At 42.0% G+C, this 23,589-nt stretch overlaps 1 protein-coding gene across 15 annotated transcripts in view; it reads right to left on the bottom strand.

The window, feature by feature from the left end:
* Positions 1-23,589, bottom strand: part of pde4cb (phosphodiesterase 4C, cAMP-specific b) — a 76,571-nt gene that overhangs the window by 14,784 nt on the left and 38,198 nt on the right. For 2 of the 15 annotated variants that reach the window (XM_028404654.1, XM_028404649.1), the window contains exon 1: positions 12,207-12,631. The exons of 10 other annotated variants lie outside the window; for them this stretch is intronic. In XM_028404654.1, coding sequence (XP_028260455.1) covers positions 12,207-12,340 — 134 coding nt within the window. In that variant the 5' untranslated portion in view covers positions 12,341-12,631. Of the gene's footprint in view, positions 1-5,711; positions 5,792-12,206; positions 12,632-20,114; positions 20,880-22,979; positions 23,002-23,589 lie in introns of those variants that run through there. 3 more of the 15 variants (XM_028404655.1, XM_028404653.1, XM_028404657.1) reach the window with 3 other exon arrangements.

Consider the following 23,589-nt stretch of genomic DNA (forward strand, 5'->3'; position numbering starts at 1 on the left):
TCTCATCTTGTGATCCCCCCCTCTTTCCTGGTCACAACATTAGAAAACAGAACACCAGCCAAACTATGCTCCTGTGTCTATTTTTAGCACAGCCTGCCTGATAATAAATGAATAATAATGTTTCTTATTTATTATATGTAACTTGTTTTATGTATGTACTGTGTATATAAATCACTAAGGCAAATTCCTAGTAACATAACCCTCTTCACTTACATGGCTACAAATACAATTCTGATTCTGAAAGATGGCTATTATGCAACCGATGCTGAATGAAACAGGTCTAATTCACAGAAGCAGAGAAAGAGAGAGGGAGAGATGAGGAGGAAGAGGAGGAGGAGGAGGAGGAAAGGGGTGACCAGGGAGGCTGTATCCAGCACAGTGATGTGCTCAGCATCTCACATCTGATTGGTGTGACTCTCTAGAGGAGGGCAGGGCTGCAGCAGCAGCAGCAGCAGCAGCAGGGCTTACCTCAATGATAACACCCCACCACTACGTCTCACTCAACCACACCAGCCCCACCTCCCTCCCCAACCCAAGTTGGCCGTGACGAAGCTCCATCAGAGGAGACCAGTGACGTCAGAAGCTAAAAATAGATCAGCCTGACAAGAAAGAGGGGATCTGGCTCTCTGACGTAGATGGTCCCCATCCTCCTCCTCCACATGAATTTATTTATAAGGATTCTATTTTAAATTCTGCTAAGTGACACCTAAAAACAGGTCTCTTCCCTCCTTTTTTTGATTCAGTGAAATCTCTGAAGGTATGGTGGCTTCAAGCAACAAGGGCACTTTGACTGAGAGTTAAATGGAAGCAGTTAATCAGTTTGAAACATTAAACTCTCATCACGTCTCTCTTGTTACTCTGTGTTTTGTCAGAGTTAGAAACTAAATTCTTGCACTAAAACACAAACTCATAGCAGATGGTTAAGACACAGTGACCTTCTAAATGAATGTTTAGATCATGGACTTCAATCATCACCATCAACTCAAATGTGTACTGCCGGTTAAAGGCTGCGACGATGCATTCAGATGGGGCACAATATATGGTGAAGTACTGGCACAGTGACATTGTGTTTTTGTATGCTTTTGGTTGCAGATTCATCATATTTTGTGATCCACAGAGCTCCTCAGCGGCTGCTGCTCCATGGCCAGACAACAGGCCTCTGATAGGGAGACAGCTCCCACTACTGAGGAAAACAAGTACTGCAACAACCCTGAGTTTTAAAATAAATCTTTTGCATCCTGACCCTACCTTCCCTGCATGTTATTTTAACTCATTTTAATCACTCTAAATACTATAATTATGTTTTTAAAAAGGTTATATTGTTGGCTCTGTGCTGTGAGGTGTTTCTTTCCTTCGAAGTCACATTCACAAAAGTTGCATTTCTTATATAAAACTTAAATTTCCTAACAAAACACACATTTCTTTCCCCCTTGCAGAAAATGTAGAACCACTACACCACCACAGTGTCTGTAACTGGGTAACACAGGCATCCTCCCTTTACACAGACAGGCGGGCAGGCTGACGTCTTGCTCAGTTAAAGCGTACATAACAAGTTGACCTTGGTCCGTCTCCTGCCTCCCGCATTGTTCTCCATTTCTCTGACGTACATTACAGCTCCCTTTTCTCTCTTTAAGTCTGTTTTAACTTTTCTCACACACACATCCCTTAACAGCCACATCCTAACCTCTGCTTTTGTTTCCAGGATGTTTGGTTTTGCACCTCATTTCATGGAGGAGAGGAGGAATTATTTTTCTCAAAACTAAGATGCAGCTTGAAGGTGCCAATCAATAGGTTTTTATTTTCAACTAGTAAAAATTGAAAATTAGAAAATTAACTATTTTTTATGTATCAGTTTGGATTAAATATCCTTTGGTCATACAAAGCTTTAATGAATCAAAGAAAACACGGTGAACATGTTCCACCTCAGACACTTTAAATATGGAAAAATGTTCCTCTTTGAAGGAGCTGTTGAATAAACACTGATGCTGACGTCACGTGTGTTATGGCCACTTTGATGTTAGGTCATGCCCTCTGCCGTCACATGTGTGCCCCACAGCGCACTTTATATCATCCTTTTCTTATGGTAAGTCTCAGCCTGGGAAATACCAGCTGTTTGTCTGTGCAGCACATACAGTAAGTTTGTGACGTGCTCATGGGAACCACAGCTGAGGGATTTAAGGATAGCTTTGTGTTATGTATGTGCGACTGACATAGAAATCAGCCAGATGTTATTTGATGGGGAGGGTGACACAGGCTCAGGGTCAAAGGTCAAAACACACACACAGACACACACACATGCACACATACACACTCCCTCCTGTTTTCTTTCCTCGTAGCGTGGGAATTGGCCGTGGGGCCTCAACCACCATACCAGGAAGGAGACAGGAGGTGAGGAGCAGAGGAGGAACACAGAACAGGGAACTTGGTTCAGTTAAAGTTTAGGACCTAATAATGTCCTCACAAAGACAGAAAACTGTGCAGTGTCTGTGTGAGAGAGAGAGAGTTTGTGTTACACCTTAAGTCTTCTGTAGATTTCATCTGAAAGAAGCAGAAAAACAACCTGTTTCCCCTCATCCAGCCAAACAGATCTTTGTGTGTGTCACTGCCGTTGTGTGTGTGTGTGTGTGTGTGTGTGTGTTATCATGACAGCACAGAGATTAATCTTTTGCTTAAGTCTGAATGACAAACACACTGCTGCACATTAAGCAAACATGCCTCTTTGGAACACTATCGAATATTAAATCCATTATTTACACATCAGCAACATTTTAGTGCATATCTGCAAGTCTATTGACAAAAAATAACTGCTGATGCAATTTTAGTTTATTTCAATGTTTTCTAACCTGAAAAACTTGATGCACTACACAAGGCAAAGTTCAACTCATCAGAGCACTCTTCATTGTTGTGACACTAAAAAACACACACCCACAGCTAAAGGAGGTAACGTTGCAGGATGTCGACTCTGAATCAGCAGCTCATACACAAAATGGGACACATGGGACTCTACACCCTCTGTGTAACTGGGTGCTAGACTTCTCATCAGAGAGGCCACAAAATGTATGGGCTGGCAGCAACACCTCCAAGACCATCATGCTGAACACAGGTGCCCCACAAGGGTGTGTGCTCAGCCCCCTGCTCTCGCCCTGCTGACACATGACTGGGTGCCCAGCTACAACAACATCGTCAAGTTTGCGTATGTCCCGACTGCGGTGGGCCTCATCACCAACAATGATGAGGCAAACTACAGGAGCGAGATGTGCCAACTGGTCCAGCGGTGCCAAGATAACAATCCCTTTCTCAATCTGGGGAAGACCAAAGAAATTGTTATTGACTGCAGGAGAAGGCCTCCACAGCACCCCCCACTGACCATCAGTGGTGCTGCAATGGAGAGGGTGAGCAGCACTTTCCTGAAGCAGTTCCTGAAAGTGCACATCTCTGTGGACCTCTCCTTAACCACAAACACAACACGGCTGGCCAAGAAAGCTCACAAACACTTCTACTTCCTCCTCAAACTGAAGGGAGCACATGTCCCACCTCCTATCTATGCTCCTTTTACTGGGGCACCATTGAGAGCATCATCACTGGCTGTATCACTGTGTGGTTTGGAGCCTGCGGTGTCTCCTGCGCATAGTGACTGTAGCCAACAAGATCATCGGTGCCCCTTATTTTTATCACAAAAAAATGGAGATAACTGAACTCAATCTTGTGTAAATTATTCTTGTATTTTATACATAATGTACAGCAGAAACAAAGACGTCAGAATATACTCTTACATATTAGTATAAAAGTGTACTGCCCTGCCACATTCACATGACCAAGCCAGTGTGGATCACTGTCCAAACAGGGCAGGCACTCTTAACACCTGATCTCAGAGCAGCTCATGTCTCTCTAAAAATAGCCAAGGGGAGGAGAAGGTTGCAGCGAGTAAAGCCAGCTGCTGTGTTTATTATTTTTCTATATCACCTCTGACCTACAGGGAAGAGGAAAGACTTTAAAACAGCAGATCTCTGTTTGTTTTGAGAAAGGAAAACAAGAAAGTGTGAGAAATGGTGATGGCCAAAACATAATGCGCTTCATCTACATCTGACTGTGTGTCAGAGACATAGATGTATCAACTCTTTGATATAAGGATGGAACATTTGAGAGCAGAATCTGGTCTAAATCTACATCTACAAGGATGATTGATAGTGAAGGTTGAATTACACGGCTCTGATTACAAGCACATGCAGGTTGTGGAGACAGTTTTAAGTCTGGCCCTGTACCAAGATTAAGATGGAGTTCAGATGAAAACACAATGGAATGCTTTTACAAAGAAGGCAGCTGTAGGGTGAATGTAGGAACGATCAGGAGTGTAAAAATGTGGATGAGAAAAATCACTGCTTATTATCAGTCTCAACATTATTTTGATAAAATAAAGCACAGGCATCACATACAGCACAGAGGTAAAGGAAAGGGAACTGACCAAGTATTGTGATGTGATGAGTTAAAGTATGAGAATGTATTTTTGTTTGATTTTGTTTAATATTTGAGCAGCTGGGGTAATTGAGCTTCAGCTTTAGGTTGTTTTGTATCCAAAACATGCATAAATCCATATTCAGAAAATGAAGTTTTTTGTGAGGATGACCAGAGCTACCTTTAATTCTGGTTTAGACCAGTCTGACTTACATAAACAATGGCCCCCTTTAGATATGAATGTAACTGCTGTGGAGCTGAAGTGGTTAAACTTTTGGAGAACAATCAACAAAAGTTGATTCACTCCTCCGGACGGGTATTGATCATGCAGTCTATGTTCAGTGATTAGCTCTGTCCGTCCAGCTGGGCAGAAATCCATACAGTGGCTGATCAGCATTAATATCATTAGAAACTGGTTAGGAGGGTAACACACTGGGCTGGAACCACAACACACACACACACACCGAGGCAGTGTGTGATTACAGCCCCAGCAGTAGAGATCTAGATTTGGCTCCAGCATCGACCTGAAAATCGAACAACCTTACATCACACTGGTGCGCAACTGGACATGCTGGTTCAGGGCACACACACACACACACACACACCCTCACACAAACTGTCCTTCCCCAGCAACAGGCCATACCGAGTCCTCCTCTAATCATGTTCATACGACTGTAATTGGCGCCTTTCAGTATACAGTGATTGAGCCCGGTGGTGAGGCAGGAGTATGCCACTTCCTCCTCTAATTAGCCAGGGGCAAACCAGGAGCAGCCAATCACATCGCAGATCAGCAGGATGCAAAAAGATGGAGACAATAAGGGGAAGAGACTTTCTAGCTTTTTGTGTCTTAACTGCTTTTTGGGCTAAGAGTCATATCATCAATGACAACAGCTACTTACTGAGTAAAATTAAACAGAAAAAATAACAAATAAAATAAAAAAAAAATGAAAATCATAATAAAGATCAAGCAGACAGGGTACCAGCCACAACATTAACAACACACATATCAGCATAAAATCCTGCATTTACACATGTATTCATTTCCTACATGCAGCAAATAAAAACATTCATACACATCTCAATAGTTCATTGTCTTTACATAAAGAGAGACTGGACAACAAAAGAGACAACACTTGGTAATTTGAGATGTCCTATGAATTCACATTTCTCATTGCATCAAAAATGTGAAACCGTGAGAGCGGCAGTATGAATTTCAGTTAGGTTGTTTTTTCGTAAGTCATAATAAGTCCTTTCCCTACCTGGCCTCCCGCTGTGTAGGCGGAGCCCTTAAGCCTATGTAGGTGATGGAGTTCACCTGTGACACACTGCGCAGGAGCAGGCTGCATGTGGATGCCTGAGTTCCTCATTCGTTAAAAGTCCATCAGCAAACACTATTGTCCTGATCCTGCAGGAAAATAATGGAACAGAGCCTCTTTGTTGAGAGTGTGTCTGGTCATCATTCCTAGAGTCACAGATGTCAGGATAACACTCGGTCTACTATTGTAGCAGTGATATTCAAGTACGCACAGAAACACACACAGTCACACTTGTCTGCTGACGTCAGTTGTGGTTTCATGGCTGTCGCTGCCATGCCGATCGACCAGCTCGCAGGCCTGCAATTATTCCCGGCCCAGCGCTCCGCTCACTGCAGTTATGTTTTTCCACCAAATGAGAGACCAGGACACAAAGGACGCTATGAGACACGCCAAAAAGAAACCAGCTGGCCCAGTCTGTGGACGCAGTGGGATTTCTGCTGAGACGTGTTTGTTGTAGGAACGGAGACGAGCAACTCCAGAGACTCAGAGCAGAGGCGTCCTGTGGTTCACAGGGCTGAGGCGTTAACTGCGAATTGGAAATGATTTGGGACCAGGTCCAGGGAACAGCCATTGTCTCGTCAATACTTCCTGTCAGTCCTCAGCTCGGGTCAGAATTAGTACAAAAATTGGAGTTGAGCGCTGAGTGTTATGTTGTAATGTCTTATTTTTTTTTTTAAAAAAAAGCATGTGGCAGGTCTTCAGTGCTGGTCTAAGTCAAGATCCAGACAGAGAGGAAAACTGGATGGATTTATAGCATCATCACGTCATCACAGGGCAACATCAATATCTGGACTGAGGGGAAAAAACTGCATACGATAGACCATTCATGCAACATGTATGGCCACTTATTATTACCAGGCCAAAGATTTCCAGCCTCCAAAGTGGGCTTGGCAAATAAGTGGTTTTACTTCAGACAGCGCAGTGACCAAGTTACTGTCCACTGCCCGTGCCAGGAATGATGTTGCGAACTCAAAGTGGAAACAGCTGCAGCAATCTCCACTGACATTGCATTAGTCAGTCTCTATATGTCATAACCAAGTGCAGAGAGGAAACACTTCTCACACAATTCACTGTGGAAACGTATTTTTGGCAGACGAAGCAGTAAGATATGCCACTGACAGGTATGAATCTGATGTAAACACATCAGGATAGAAAAAAAAAACCCACTCACATCTGACGCATGCTCGCGCTGAGTGTCCTGTCAGGGCTAATGTGACTCCCTATTTACATTATGTTGCAACATACTGGCAGCTTTGACCTTTGACCTCGTGCAGAGTGAGCTGTGCGTCACGTCGCAGTGTGTTGACATGGGCTGAGGCCCACAGGGCCAGCCTGCCTGCTGTGGTACTGCCAAAGGTTAGTCCTCATTTGTGAGCTGCTGGGAGGGGACAGGCTGCACACAGAGAGCACCGGGAATCAGTCTATAGCTGCTTGGAGGATTTATGATACCTCTGAGATGCTGGCCTTTGAATTAAACATCAGATATTTAACAGATCTGAGCCACAGAGAAGCTGCTAATGAGATATAATATGAATTTCAGTTTTTTAGTTGACTTCAAAAGCTTCTAGCATTAAATTAATTAGTCCATTTTGAGCTTTTTTCTGTCTTGTCTGCACACTGTATGTATTACGACTTGTGCACAATGCAACAGGAGCTGGCCTCTGCTGTCAGCTACATTTATATTAGCACTGCCATGTTTACAGAACAGTAAACTGCCTTTTCCTGTTCACCACTACCTGCAGCTGGATCACACTAAAAACAACAGACTTTTACTTTGAAGCAGCTGCAGAAATAACTCAGTTTACGTTGGTTGTGACGTTTTTTTTTTTCTGTGGTTCAGTTTTACAGAGACACAGAGAAAGAGCTGCAGATCCCTGTTTCACTGTGGGCAGACCTCAGACCACCAACACACAATCAGGGTTAGCAAAGCTGCTCCCTAAACCTTCCCTTTTCCTGTGATGCAGGTATAAATTAGACGTGTATATTAAACACAGAAACATGAAGAAACTAGGGAAACCAAAACAGTTTTCATCAAAAAAAAATGGCCAAACAGGAGCAAGACTGACACCAAACATTAATCTGAAGCACTAAAACATCTACATAAAAACCACAACAGGAGACCTGCTCACTACGCCTTCACAAAGCCATATCTGGAAGATCTCAAAGCAGTAACAGATGAGTGTGTCGAGCAGAGAAGAGCAATCACCTACTCAAGACATTTCACCATGACTGTCACCAACATGCTGGGACCAACCATGTCTGATGTCTGCGACTTTAACATGTCTGCCAACACCATGCAGAGAATTCACATTAAAGCTCTGATTTATTATTTTAATCAACACAAGAGAAGCTGTTAGTGCAAAGTCATTAAACAACAGATGTTGTCTTTCAAGTTACTATTATCATATTTGTGACTGATCCTGTCTTTAATTACTGGCGAATAAATGTTGCAGCATCGTGTTATTATTACACAACTGATGATGAACTGTGTGAGTCAGATTCTGGTTGACATGAGTGGTCTCTGTTGAGAGGGGAAATGAGTAACTCAGTGTCTAACTTCATCATCTTCACTGAGGATTAGGAACAGAACAATAATGACCTGCAGGATTAGTCTATTCGAATGAAAGGAAATTTAGAGATTACAATGTTGAGGCATTTGACAGACAGAGAGGTAATCTGTTAAATTTAAGCACTACATCAATCTACACTGTAAAAATCACACCCAGTACTGTCACAGAACAGTACAGAAGCCATTAGTCAACAAACCAGTTAGTTAAAAGGAAAAATATAAGATATCTTGTTCCAGAAAGGGTTTAAGTGAGAAAAACTGACAAGTTATGATTCATTTGTTGTAAAAAAAAAAAAAAAAAAGTTATTCTGGAGCCACTGTGGTAATTTATTATTTGCTAAATATTCTCCCACTGTGAGAACTCATTACTTTTCAGACATTTGAGAATATTTTTCACTTTTCACTTAAAAGTCAACAAATTAATCAATAAGAGTCCAAAGGCTGAGATATAATGCAACACTACAGAATGTGAGGAGTTGCTATAACATACTAAAGACTAAAGAATGAACCAGCAATGACTCTGACTCCTCTTTGATCATAAGAACAGAATATGTTTGCCAAAAGCAGCTGTAAAACCTCTGACTTTAGATGGTAAAACCACGACGGTGGAAGCAGTAAGTTAAACAGATCTGGATGATTACACTCTAGGGCGCACTTCATTTTGACTGTGTTATTACACACATGTGGATGATACATCAGACCTATAAAGACGTCTGCCTTTGAAGGTTTCTTTTTTTTTTATTGGTGAGTTGACATTATAAAGACACTTTGATCCCCTGCCCAACAAGCTCCATGTCGTCATTACTTTAGCTGTAAAATTAGTAATTCCTTCTGTGGGTCGTAAGAAAGCAGACACTCTCAGGTATCATCTGGTCCGATCGAGGCACGTCTGTGAGGGTGGTTACAGTATATTAGTGTCAGTCTGGCAGAAAGAGGACGAACAGACTTTCTGAATCCATGTGAAGCTCTCTTAGACACACTGACTGTGTGCTAGCATCATGAACATGAATGTTAACTTCCTCCTCTATAAAGTAAGGGGGAAAAATACAGCAAATCTCTGGAACGCATGAATTCAAGCACAAAGATAAATGTGAGTATTTAAGGTGGTAGAGAAAGAATAATTGTTTTAAATTATGCAGTAATTCGTGTTGTATGACTGCTATAAAACAAAAACACACACACATTCACAAGATACTGATTCAGAAATTCCAACAATCACATCACTCTGCCTGACTCACCATTACACTAACAAAGCAGCACTAAAACTCTGGTGATTTGGTTAGTCTGAGCTCAGACTGCCTTTCTGCTTCTAGACGCACACCGATATGCTGGATTAAATATGATCTGGATTAGGAACTTTTTTTCTCTTATTGCCTGCAGAAGCGACCTCTCTATGTGAATGTGTACAGATTACATCAAGTATCACAATGTAAGCGGTCACTTTAAACTCAGAGGAGGAAAGATTTGCTGTAATGTGAAGAATAGGAACATCGCCAGGAGATAAAAGCCCTATATGTGTAAAATGTATGCATTCATTGATAGATTGGCTTGCCGCACACTATTCGTTTATGGTATTAACATCATTGTAAAGTTAACCTTTTGTATACACGCGGCCCGAGGACGGGACGGTTCATGTCTTCACTGCAATATCTCCGTCTGGGCGCAGCCATTTTGTGCTCTTTGTTGACAACCTACACCTCGTTGGAAAGCCACTTCCCTACTCTATTGATTGACAGCTCGTTTGACCATACAAAAGGATCGAGGGCCTGTCCCTAGCCAAAAGAATCCAATGAGCGACTATATCGAGCGAAGCACCTCCCCCCACTCTTACACTTGTATTTTCAGCCCATTATATTTGACGCTGAATCTGATGCAATGGACGTATAGCCAATAAGATTTCCGTCACGGGGATGTCCCACATGAAGGGGTTGTGGAAGGAGGGTGGGCTACAGGCCTAAGCGTAAACATGAACAATGGATGCCGGCTGTCCATGCGTAAATGCGTAATAGTGAGAGTGAGCGTATATCTCCATTCCAGTGGTATTTCCAGTGACCAGAGAGATGGCGAAACGCATGGAAAAGAAGAATTACACTGTTGAAGAAGTTATTGAAGAGTGTACGAGACGGGAAAGCGACTTTTCTGACGAGGATGTGTCGGATGCGCAAAGTTATGTGTCGTCTGTTGACTCGGTGGAGGAGGACATGTTCATTGAAGGAGAAGATATTGTCCATGACAAGTAAGTGTAACTTTTATACATGTTGCAGTTTTATAAATAGAATGTAGACGTTTCAAAGAATTAGTGAATACAGTGTTGTGTCCTTTGTTTTGTTTACCTGTGTGGGGGAGGTGTGCGCTTTTACTATTCCTCCAAAAGTAGTTGTGGAGGACTGATTTGTGAGGTGAACAATGAATACAGCTACAGTTGTTCTGTGAATGAATATCTGATATATACATACAACCATACATACATCTATAGTTATTTTGTTTTATATATATTTTGTGCATTTTTAGGCAAACACTGTGTTCTATTTCATTTACCTGTGTGGGTCCTTTGTTCTGTTTACCTGTGTGGGGGAGGTGTGTGCTTTTACTATTCCTCCAAAAGTAGTTGTGGAGGACTGATTTGTGAGGTGAACAATGAATACAGCTACAGTTGTTCTGTGAATGAATATCTGATATATACATACAACCATACATACATCTATAGTTATTTTGTTTTATATATATTTTTTGCATTTTAGGCAAACACTTTTCTATTTTGTTTACCTGTGTGGTGTGCACTTTTACTATTGATTTGTGAGGTGAACAATGAATGCAGATACAGTTGTTCTGTGAATGAAAACCTTATTTTTTGCATTTTAGGCAAACTGATTCAGATACAGAGTGGGAGCCAAGCACCAGAGCCAGAGCAGCCTCCTACTCCCAGTGTACAACATCACAAGCCAGTCTACATCTCTGGTGACAGTAAGACACCCATCAAGCTTTCTAGCTGTGCTTTGTAGCAGCCCGTGACTGTAACAGTGGCATACTGAGAACAACATGTGGCTGTGAAACCTGTGGAATTGTAAACATGTAAACAGTTTGCTGTAAGTAGTTTGGGTATTTGTTTAGATAAAGGTGTTGTTTTTGACCATATCTCTTGTTCTGAGTCTTTTCTTGTGATGCACAATTTCAGTTTCAGTAGAATAATGAGCATTCAATGTGTTTTTGCTTCACTAACATTATTTCAATCATACTAATAGTGAATCTGAATATGGAATGAGGTTCCTCTAAGTGGCACCTTTCATTAGAGCTCTCATTGATGTCTGTATGTTGAAGCATTCCAGAGTTATGCACTTTGGTGCCAAAGTGTCCATTTGGAGACTCCAAATGGCACTTTTTGGAGAGCGCCTGGGAATACCTACAGAAAAACCTGTCCCAAATGGTCATTTCTTGTCCAATTACTATCTACTTTTAACTGGGAATAGGTAAGACTTCAGCCTGTGTCACTATATTGTCATCTAATCAACATCACCATGCTCCAGTTGTCAAGCAGCCTTTTTTTACAAAAAAAATTTAGGCGAGCTACAAAATCTTTTTATTTCTCTGTGTTTAGACTTCTCTCACTGTTAACCATTTGCAATTGCAGTAAATCACACAGCTAAAATAAAAATTTCAGAGTGTTACCTTCACAATGAGACCAAGCTTTTGCACATACTCCTAAGGGCTCACAAACAGCTTGTAGTTTAATTTGGGTATGCCTTTGACAGGCGTTTCATCAACTATTGAGGGTGGTGTTAAAGGGTTAAAGAATCAGGCAAAGATTGCCTTAAAAGATTAAACAGTGTTCTGCAGCATCAACATCTGGATTGAAACCACATCTGGCCTACCGCCTGCGTTTCTGCACGATGTCGATGGGCCGGTTGACGGCACATGGGGACCCGCAGACGTTCCCATTCCGCACTTTGAAGTAGCGATCCTGGACCGAGGGGGTCAGATACACACAGTTAGTCGGTAAACTCATGTCTGCTCTCCTGTTTGTCTGTCTGCTGCTCTGCTCTCCACTAATTGTCCTCCTTCGGCTGCTTCTCCGCTCCTCTCTCCTCTCCCTTCACATCGCACCAGATTTCCACTGAGGCGCTGACAAAGCTCTCCTCGCTGTGTCTCAGAGGCATGACTCCAATCCAAAGTAAAGGAGAGTGGTGAAGAAAGGAAAAGGGATCAAAGCAGAAAGTGCTTTTAAAGAGTCATTTCCTCAGCAACATGCTGCTGTTTCATGCAGTGAGGGCTCAATGGGAGCTGAGTGTGAAGGGGGCTGGTTTCAAATCCACATTGAGGAGTTGAGAGCTGAACTCTCCCTCTTCTCCTGAGGCACACTCCCTCCCTCCCTCCCTCTGTCCCTCTATGGCTCACTCTGCCTGTCTCCTCCTTCCAGGCACATGGCCTGCCGAGGATTTAAAAATGACATGAACTATGTGCATGTGCATGTACAGTATGTGTGGGTTGCAGCGAGAGAGATAAAGGAGAGAATGTTGCATCACATGTGTCTGTGTGTGAAGTAAGCAGTGGGTATATGAATGAATGTGCATGTGTGAGGGAACACCTAAACACACAGAGTGTGGTATATACGGTGTGTGGCATACAGAACAGTGTATGTGCACTCCGAAGGCATGTTAATTGTTTACAGGCTCAACAAACACACAGACTCAATGTGAATATATTTCTTACCAGAACAAACTACAACTAATACATGTAGAAAACGAAATTCAATAAAACTTTTGGCGAAAAAAGTTTTTTTTGATTAAATAATTATTATGACAAAAATGTTTTTAAAGATGAGATGGTGCAACACCAGTCATCAGAAGGTCAACACTGACCACAAAACCAACAAAACGGATCGCTATCAGGCAGAAGATGAGAAAAGGCTGGACACCTATCAGACATTAATGTGAAATCATGTTATATTTCATAAGAGGATGTAGCTTTGTGTCTGAAAAGCCTTGAACCTGCTTCCTTTACATTCTGCAGTACACAAGCCTATGAGAAAATGAGCCTGCTTGCTTTATTACTCCTGTGAACAGTCCCCCAAGGAGTTTATGGTCAATAATGTTTGCAGGTTTGTGTAGTTTGTGTTTGATAAGTTGGCTAACACAGCTGTTTCTTAAAGGATACCTTCTTGGCAGGATGGGCCCTTCCACCTTCAAAGGGCCAGACAAGGTTCGTTCCAAGTATTCAGAAAAAAACCCAAAATGAAAGAGTGTACCAAGAGCACATCATGGAAAAAGCAGCTTCGGTCGTATGTATTTGAATCTTATAGCTCCGCCTTCTGAATCTTATAGCTCCGCCTTCTTATCTATTAATGGTTATTTCTGGCTCCATAAAACCAAGGTAGCCAAAATGCCAAAATTCTAGAAATCTGCACACACAACTGGGTTGAGGTCAGGGTGGCTGAGTGTAGGCTTTAAATTGGTCTGAACCAAATGGGAAGTTGTCTTTAGACTCTTTGGAGTCTTCACTATAAACCTCCAGCAGTACCTCACAGGAAGTGGATTGGTCACAGCCACAGACACATAGGTTGAATGCTGGCAAGAGGAGCAGCACATCTACTATAATGTGATCCCACAAATCTGAAGAGAATCCCGCTGAGATTTCTGGTAAATTCATCAACAAATGACAACATGTGATCATCGCCTTGCTTCAATCTCTGGGATTAAAACCACCTAGATGAATGAACACCGTCATTTACATATCACCATGTCAATGAAGCAGGTGTAAATATATAATTCTTCAGGTCAAACCTGGCAGTAACTTAAGCAGAGGAGCACCAGTCGGTCTCACCACAGGAGTGACGGACTCAGTGGACCTGATGATCTCATCAACTGTTACTGCTGTCGACATTGCAGGCAAATATTTGTCTTTTGAGACACTGGGCAGGAGGCAGTCGGACGTGTTGGCAGGCACACAGCTGAGGAGGTGGAGTACAGAGGGCTTTAAATGTCAGACATTTAAAAAAAATGGCTGGCAAGACATTCGAACAGATGTGGTGACGTGATGATGACGGGAGGCAGAATCTAATGTTTTAGCCTGATCTGCAGCAGCTCTCCAAACCAGCAAGAGGACAAGAGGTCAGCTAAAATGAGTTCATTTTCATGTTATTTCTATAGTTCCTGTCAACACACTGCCCAGTTAAGCAAAATATATTTTCATTCCATTCAAGCACAAGGTTCTGATTAAATTTGGTGAAATTTAATCAGCACACTCAGCTAATGACCAACCTTTATGTCCACTGAGTGACATTAGTTAGCAACAACTGAGGGGTCAAATTCTTTAATTTCCACAGTTAATCAGACAGTGTCACACCCATTGTTCAAGGCCAAGACAAAAGAAACTCACTTTCCAGCTTATTAAGCTTGTATGTGTGATTGTTGTCATGACTCCATCTGTCCTTCAGTGGGTCAGATGTTTTCTCCCACAGCAGTCTGGTGTGAAGCCCAAACCATTGTAACAAAACACCAATCTGTTGCATAACCGCCAAGTTCAACTAAGACACGGAGACATTTACTTTAACACTTTTCTTGGTGGTTTTTCTTGAGTTTTAGGATAACCACACGTCCTGCCTCTTAACATCACAAACAGAAACAGCAGAGGAAAAGCAGCTTGGCTGGAATCCTGAATTTTTTCAGCGTAGCCCTTAATCACAGCACCACATGTTGCAAACTGCATGACGTATGATTGCTTGGACACAGCATAAAAAACCCATCAATATCCTCAAATGTCCAGTCCGCAATCTATTTATTTCTAAATAGAACAGTGATTAGACAGCTCACCATTTAGAGTGGACGCTCCATAAACTACAGGCCTCCAGGTTCAATGCACTGTCATCCCCCTCTCTCTCTCTGCCTTTCGTATTTCCTTTCTCTCTCCACTGACCTATCAATTAAAGGTAAAAAAAGACCCAACGATCATCTTCAGAAATAGTGTTTATATACCAGCCGGCCTCCTGCGGTCATGTAATTTCAGAGAGTGTGAAATATATTTACCGACCACACATTACAGGACTTATCCCACTTATTCCATCTGCAACAAGCTTCACCGCCATTTTCTTGGCTGCCATGATGACAACGACTCCTTCCTGCAGTGGCATACTTGATCCAGATGATTTTATTCACATGATCACTGGGAAGTGCACAGACACACAAACACCAACCATTCCATTCATAGTTTTATGGCCACTGAAGTTTTCCTGGTGAAAATGACAAACACTGTCGACAGCACTAACACGCCTTTCACCAAACCCATACAACACATACGTGTGTTAATGTTCCAAAGGCTGCAATGCTTCTGCAGAATATGAGACGATGCTTTCCCGACATTGAGGGAGCCTGCACAGTGTATCACTCTGGACCACCAAAGTCTAGTCACCTGCCTCCTGTCTAGTAATGCTCTGAATCTTTGCTTCTGGACACACACACACAGCAGCAGCAGCTGTCCATTGTTTGTTCTGCAGGAGCGTAACCAGGCACCGTGAATCTCAAATAAAACTGCTTGCAAGAATTTAACTTAAAAGACTGTTATTATAGGTTCACCATTCTCCTATAGATCCCAATTTATATTGAATGGAAGAAAGTTCACACAGCTAAAAGGCAAAAATAAAGCTCATTCCTGCCGCTCTTTCAGGAATCATGCTTAGATATTTGTAGTTTGAACCTCCTCTTTCTCCTCTCACCAAAGATCTCCTCCTACCTTGGGCCACGTGCTTGTGAAACATGTTGGCCCTCAAAACAGATGCTGGGGTGGAGATTTCCGGAGAATGAGGTGTTTGTGAGGCCGCTGTGTAACCAAATCCACCAGCCAAATGACTTCTATGGCCCAGCTGGCTGCTGGCTCCTATGACAGCATTACCTCTGCTAATGAGAATAAGCTGCGAGGGAGGAGTGTTATGACTGTGTGTGTGTGTGTGTGAGAAAGTGTTTGCATGTGTCAAGCTTATTCTGATGAAGTATTTCAGAGAGAGGTGTAGGTATCAATCAGTCTGATGGTGACACTTATTCATTCATTTGATAGAGCTTATAGACCACAGTCAGTCACTGTATTAATGAACTTTCTGTTGCAGCTTCTCAGTGAAAACAAGCGTTGATTTAAGGCAACATGCCTCATGGACATCCAGGGACATGATAGACTTTCTTCAAAGACCGACTATGCCTTTTGTTTACATCACTTCCTCTGGTTAATGTACATTTGCACTAACAGCCACACCAGTCTGCACAGAAACTTAAAGCTTTTTTTCTGTGCAATAATGAGGAGTGGCTGAGAGTCTCCTCGTGTTGTAAATTAGATTTGTCTATTAAAGGAGATGGGATGTTTGGGTAATTCTTTACTTTACTAACTTTCCTGTGAAATGATAAAAGACCCATAGAAAGAGCAGCACTGAGTCTTGCACCATCTTGTGCAGAAATCTCCACTGAGTGGAGAGCAGAGACCATGACAGGCCAGGAGGAGCTTTAACTTCAACTGCAGTCAAAGCACAGAAGGATAAATGCAGCCATCAGTCTGTAGCTTTATTCACATTATTTCACTCACATTCAATCTTCCCTGCAAGACTCATGTCACACACCTTTAACAATACACACAGACTGTATGTGCAATGTTGTAGCATAGAGAGTAGTGCTCCTAAAATCCATCAATGGGATCTAAGGACAGTTTCATCTAGGGGAAAAAAATAGGATTGAGATAGGGATATTTTAACAACACAGCGTACTTTTACAGGTCTCAATTAAAATGAAAGTTTGTACAAAAATAAATTCTGTGATGTCATACTAAGAAGTCATAAGACAAGCGTCAGAGCACCGTGCAGAGCAGAAAGGAGACAACATATTTGTGCAAAAAAAAAAGGTGCACCGTGGTGGTTTTAAACCAGAACTGTTTGGTAGACTTGTATGGTGCCTAGGGTGAGGTGCTTTTACAAAGTTAGTGCTGTGCAAAGCAGAGTGGAAAACAAATAAAGTAAATTGAACTTTTTCCCCTATTTTAACAGTTTTTGGCATTATATTATAGCCCTGACTTCACTTTACTTATAGCCATGATTGTGTTGTTTCCATAGAGGTGCAGGATGTAGCAATAAACAATGAGCCCACAGTGACTAAATGTGTGGCAGGAACAAAACTCCACAAGTGTAGCTAATTCTGTCCAGCAGAGGTCGCTCTTTGTCAAAAATCTTCACACACTGAAAGGGAAGTGACTGACACACAAAAACAATACAAGAGAAGAAGATCAGATACTACAGCCGACAAAGGAAGAGTCACTATCATGATCACTCTTTATCGCCTTTATTTGGCTCAAAAAACCTTTCAAACATAAGAAAATAACATTAACAAAATAAAACTACTCCCTTTCCAGCATTAAACCCCAAACACACACCTCAGCACAAAGAGCTAAACACAAATCCTCTCCTGGCTGCTTTTTCCAAAGCGGGTAAAAACACATCACCTAGTTTGGCAACATGACCTCAAAGTACCTACAGCTACTCTCTGGTGGAACAATAAATATGGATTTTTGGGATGGGTGGTTATGGCAGGTTGCAGGGTGTGTGTTTGTGTGTGTCTACACAAGAAATGAGAAACACGTGTCACTTTCACGTGTTGTGTGCAGCCAGGCTGGCTGGGCTGGGGAACTATTCCAGGCTCAGGGGTTTTATTTTGGGGGTCTGTTGTGTTATTGTTGCCCCACCCACCCAACCACCCACAAACCCAGGTCCTCTCTCCAGCTCTGCTGTGGTTTCACTGGTCAGAAACAAGTCTCTTACTGGGAGAGCACTGGGTGATAAGCTGAGACATCAGTCTCAAAGTTAACTAAATAAATAAAGAGCATTTATGGATTTATGGAAGTGATCATAAAACAATACAATTCAAATCAGGCTGCATGTGTTAAGGAAGAGTTGCAGATAAGATTAACATTTCACACAGTGCAGAAGTCTCTGCAGAGCAACCAACAACCAAAAGCTGCTTCCTTTAAGAAACAAAAAGGTTTACGCAATAGGTTGACTGGTTGTGGTTGACTATGACTTAGTTATCACTACAGTTGACACGACAGAATCTGCAGCTGGGACGCAGACACCAAAAACTTTATCATTATATACAACAATCAGCCCACAACAGCTTATATGGATAATTGTGTATATGTTCTATGATGTGCAACAACACATCCACTGACTTCACATGTACCAAAGTACACATCTGTTGTAGGTCTCCGTTAAAGGGAAAGATTATCCGCCAAAATATATTCATGTTTTCCTGGAGCTTGTAGTGCTGCTGAATATGACAGATTTCTGCTTTTTCTATAATGGAACAGATGTCACTTAGGTTGTAGTGCTCAAACAACACAAAAATATACAACAGCAACAGCTATTTCCAGAAAGTCAAGAAAATCTACAGACTTATTTCATGGAAGACTGCAGCGTGCAGCTGGGAATGTCACAAGCAAACGTCTGTCATCCTGAGCACATGATTTTTGCAAGATGCCGACCAGTTTATGAATTACATTACTGTGGGGGTTTAATGATCAATAACCTTATAATTTTCCAATAACAAAACACCACATCTGTTTGCCCTCTTAGTGAGTCAGTCAGCCACAGTTTATGGGTATATTAAGCTCTATTTCGCCTTATCTGTTTCCTTTTTTGGCAGCTTTCAGGTTGAGCACAGTCCAAACTAACCTTACTCTGCTTCCATCAATAATATCCTCAACACGGACCCAGTGAAACATTACTCCAACCAGAAATATCACTTTACTGTGACAAATCCAGACTTATTCCCCTTTATATACAGTATATTCTGTACTGTCTGTATTTCTACTGCAAACATGATGCAAACATACACAGTCTAACATTCCTAGGGCGGTACAGACATTAGATGTTATTATTGTTAGCTTCCTGTTCTTTTATCAGGGTGGCCGTTGCTGTGGGTGATGGCGATGAAGGTGTGGTACATGTTTGTGGTCGTGCTTGGATGTGGCATGACTCAACTACTGACCCTGCAGCAGAGTGTGTGGAGAGCTGGGCGGCACCCACTTATCCCAGGCTGGTTTCATGTTTACCAGTGAGTGAGGACAGGAGCAGGCATGAACGCACACGCAAACCACAGCGCAGTGGAATGTACACACACGTACACGATGAGAACATGTGCGAGAAACTCGCAACCCACAGGAGGCAGTGTCTGATTATCATCAGGATAATGTGAGTCAGCTCCTCAGATTGTGACATCAGCAGCGATCCATTCAAAACAGCTCCCCTCTGCTGAGAAACAAACTGAAACTGAAGCGCATGCACGTACAAAAATGTAAACGTTGTATCTGAGCTTTCTTTTCAGAGTTCAGCCAGCAACATCTGTGTCAGGGTCAACGTGCTGATAAATACCCCTGGAAGCAGAAACAGGAAGTCTATTGAATGAAACAGGCCACAAACAAAACTTGCTTCCTCTTGAAAGATTGTTGGGTAAAATGCCAGTAAACAGACACAAGTGCAGCTCAGAATTATATCATCAACACCATGTAAGCATACAGCTAACTGAACAATACAGTAAATAATACACTTTCTCACTGGGTCTTTATATTAGGCCCCTTGCTCAAAGCCACATGATAAACAACCTTTAAAACAATGTTAATGTCAAAACTCCCAAACTAAACTACATCCAACCTAATGAAACCAAACAAACCTTAGTTTCAGTTATGTGAGCCATGTGTGCAGCAGTGCTCAGCAGCAGCCACAAACACTCCCTTTCATCAATAAAGACACAGAAACATACCCCAAACACGAGTGTCTCCGACTGTTTCCGAAACCAGTCTGCACCCCTTTCCTTGCCAATCGGTGTTCTTTGCTCATTGTCGCTTAAGCTCCTGACTCCAATGGAACACTTTGGTCTGTAATGAAAATAAGTTGCACATCTGACCAGAGCCTCTTGTGACAAATCTTGAACTTCACAATTCCAGGATGCTTGCTCCATGAACCACTGGGCACTTCTGTACTGGCTCCATGAGGTTTTGTACTGCAACAGTCCAAAAGACAGGATGATTCCAGGTAAAAGGTAAAAAACAATTGATATAATCAGATCAGACAGAAGAGATCTGATTGATCTTCAGTGCCTCGAGAAGCAGGAAAAAACCATTGAGGAATGTTGCAGAGTTCTTCCACTGAGGTTACAGGCAAGCCTCAACAAGGCTGTGGCAGGAGTCTGATATTCAACTAGCCTCCAGAAGAAAGAAGCAGAAATGCAGCTGTTGCAACTGAAAACTCAGCTGCACTGAAGGGATTTCCAGACTTGTCTCTTCTCTCACTGGTTTGTAACCAAACCAAAGCCAGATATGAGAATGCCCAGAAAAAAAGAAGCGTGTAGATTGTTATTATCTCTGTTACTTCTCTGCCACTTACTGTACTCACTCACCCTGCGCAAAAGAAAGGGGAAGGGCTGAGTTGTTGCTGGGAGCAGTGACACTGCAGGCTAGCGTCAGCAGGGGTTGACCTCTCCCTCTGGCAGTGTGAGCGTTTGCGGAGTCCCCTGAGGTCACTGTGGGAGCCGAGGAGAGCCCACCATGTGATCAGACTGTTTTTGTATCCAGCACTGAGAGGAACACTTTCAAGTTACAGGCTGATCCACACTTGCAGATGTTCAAGCCACAGCAGCGCAGCAAGCAACTCTCACTAAGTCTCCTGAAAGTGAAAATGTTCCCACGTTTTGTCAAAGAAGAATATTTTGGTGTGTCCCAACTTGCCAAAGAGGGATGTGAATCCACTGCCTGGCTGGCAGGCGTTTTTGTGTCTGGCGCTGCCTTCACTGACATGTGAGATCAACGCGCCGCCTGACCTGATACCCTCCTTCAGATACCCCACAGCTACATAGAGGATATTGTTAGAGTTGGTGCTGGGCAGGGAGGCAAAGGGAGGTGGGGGTGGGGGTTGAGAGGGAAACGAAAGGCATGTGTTTCTTCGTTTTCAGTTTTTTGAAGGCAACAGCAGTACTTTGTTAGGAAAGGACTGCCTGCTTATAATTTTGATCCCTCTCCGGCTGCTACATATTCATGCAATATGGGCTTTGCTGATGTGGTTCATCCAAGCACCCTGAAGCAAATGTCCTGTATGTGTACATACGCTGTCATCTTAAGTAAGACTAGCACAGAATTATGAATATTGTCTGTAAAGATTTCCTTCTTGTGGAAACACTGAACTTCTGTATATGACATGTGGATACAAATCATAACTACAAAGCAGTCTGCCTGAGATATAAGTAGTAGATGAGGAGTGAGATAAATTTCACAACTTCTCTAAGCTCATTAATTTTTCACACATTATATATAGGTAATAAGTCAAACATAAAAAAAGGATAGTGTTTCAGCCAATAGACCATTGACTCAGAGGTGAGATTACACCAGTTACACGCACACATCCTGCGTCTGTAAGTCGTCAATAGATTTCCAGCACCAACGCTTGAACCTGAAGGAGACGGCAGTGAGATCTTGATACTAATACAAAGCTGCTAAAATCACCTGCGGAAAATAAAGTCTTTGCAGGTATTATCAGACATCTTTATTTTATTGAGATATAAATATATACCACTATTGAAAGAATTACCAGTAAAGTTATTTTTATTACTGTAGTTTTACACGGAAGGACACTAGTTGCCCGGCAACAACAAAAAAACCACAACCACTTCCTTAAACAATATAAAAAAAAAAAGCCGCAAGTTAAAAAGATGTTGCTGTGTAGACACAGATGATTATCTTGTAAATGTAGTGCGGCACTATGGGGTGCTGAATGAAAAAATATCACATACAACTAGTTTTCTCACATTTAGCATGAGAAGGTCTAAAAGTAGTACTATTTAATATACAGCTATCAACATATTTAGATTTCTTGCAAGTCTGATCCACATGTATTGATTGTTCATATCTTGGAGGGGTTTAGAGGGGAGGCAGCACAATGATGCCATAATAACTGATGATGGGTGCAGCAAAGGGTTAAGTTCAATTGATGTTCAGTTCAGTTTGATGTCCATTATATAGATTTAGAGTGTGATCATGTCTTGGTCATGTACTAGGAACGCTTCCTCACCAATAATGCCATAATTAATTACTTGACTCAAAATGACAAATATGGTCATTTGAATAAATAAGCATATTGTCTAATGGCAGATAGAAGCATCAACCCAACACTTTCTCCAGTTTTGGACCTTCTCTTTTTTTTTCCTTCTAGTTGCTTTTTGGTTCGGTTGATGGAAAAAATAGGAGGTCATGACACCAACTTCTTCCATCTTCAACAAGGTGTTTTTGCCATTCTCTCCCACCCCACCCCAACTGGCAGATCATACACAGGATGGGATCATTTTCAAATGCCTGTACAAAATATGTCCACTACTGTTCTTTTCTGACAAATTCAAATTTCCAAAATTAGTAATTATATTGCTTCAACTTTACTTTTTACTACAGTGAAGACTGAACTCTCATAGGTTTCACAGAAAAAATGCTGTGTGACAATGTGATGAGAGGCATCAAAGTCTACACTTGTGTTTTAACAAGGGGTTAAAATAAGACCACAGGAAGAAACAACACTGCAGCATGCAGCCACATCATTATACCAACCATACTAATAGATCAAAAGACCGGAGTACGGGACAAACCTGTTGACAAAGCTATGGGAGCAGCCACCTCTGTTCCCTCAAGACCCAAGCTCATCCATTATATACATGATTCAGTTCAGACGTGTTTTTACAAGAACTTCATGACTCAGAGAAAAATGAGAACTTCGGTTTCATTTTGTTTCTGTGCAGCTTTCTCAAGAGTTTCCTCAGCTGACCTGCAGGTCATGGCTGTGTACTTGGAAAATCTATTTCCTACGTCACTGCCTTTCTTGCACCCACACACCTCATTGCTCTTTAAAAATCAGATGACTACATTTCTGATATCTATATTTACATTATAATAACTGCATGATATCTTTGCATCATCCAAAACTGACATGATGACTTTGTCATGGCTTTGTCAAAACCTGAAATAATTTAATCAGCTCCATCTCTGCTGACGTAAATAGCTGCCTGTTTTGCAGTCATGAATGGGTGAAGAAATGAAGGCGTTTTATTGCGCCGAGCTGTCGCTGATCTCTTTTTGTCTGTTGAACAGAAACCTCAGGTCAGACAGAAGAGGCTGGTTCAGGATCCTTTCTCGTTACTTCTTGACCTGTGCCAGGCCTGTTTAACACCTAAGGCACAAAACAAGACACTCTCTTTCACT

The sequence above is a fragment of the Parambassis ranga genome, chromosome 4, assembly GCF_900634625.1.
Source record: "Parambassis ranga chromosome 4, fParRan2.1, whole genome shotgun sequence".
In the NCBI taxonomy this organism is placed as follows: Eukaryota; Metazoa; Chordata; class Actinopteri; family Ambassidae; genus Parambassis; species Parambassis ranga.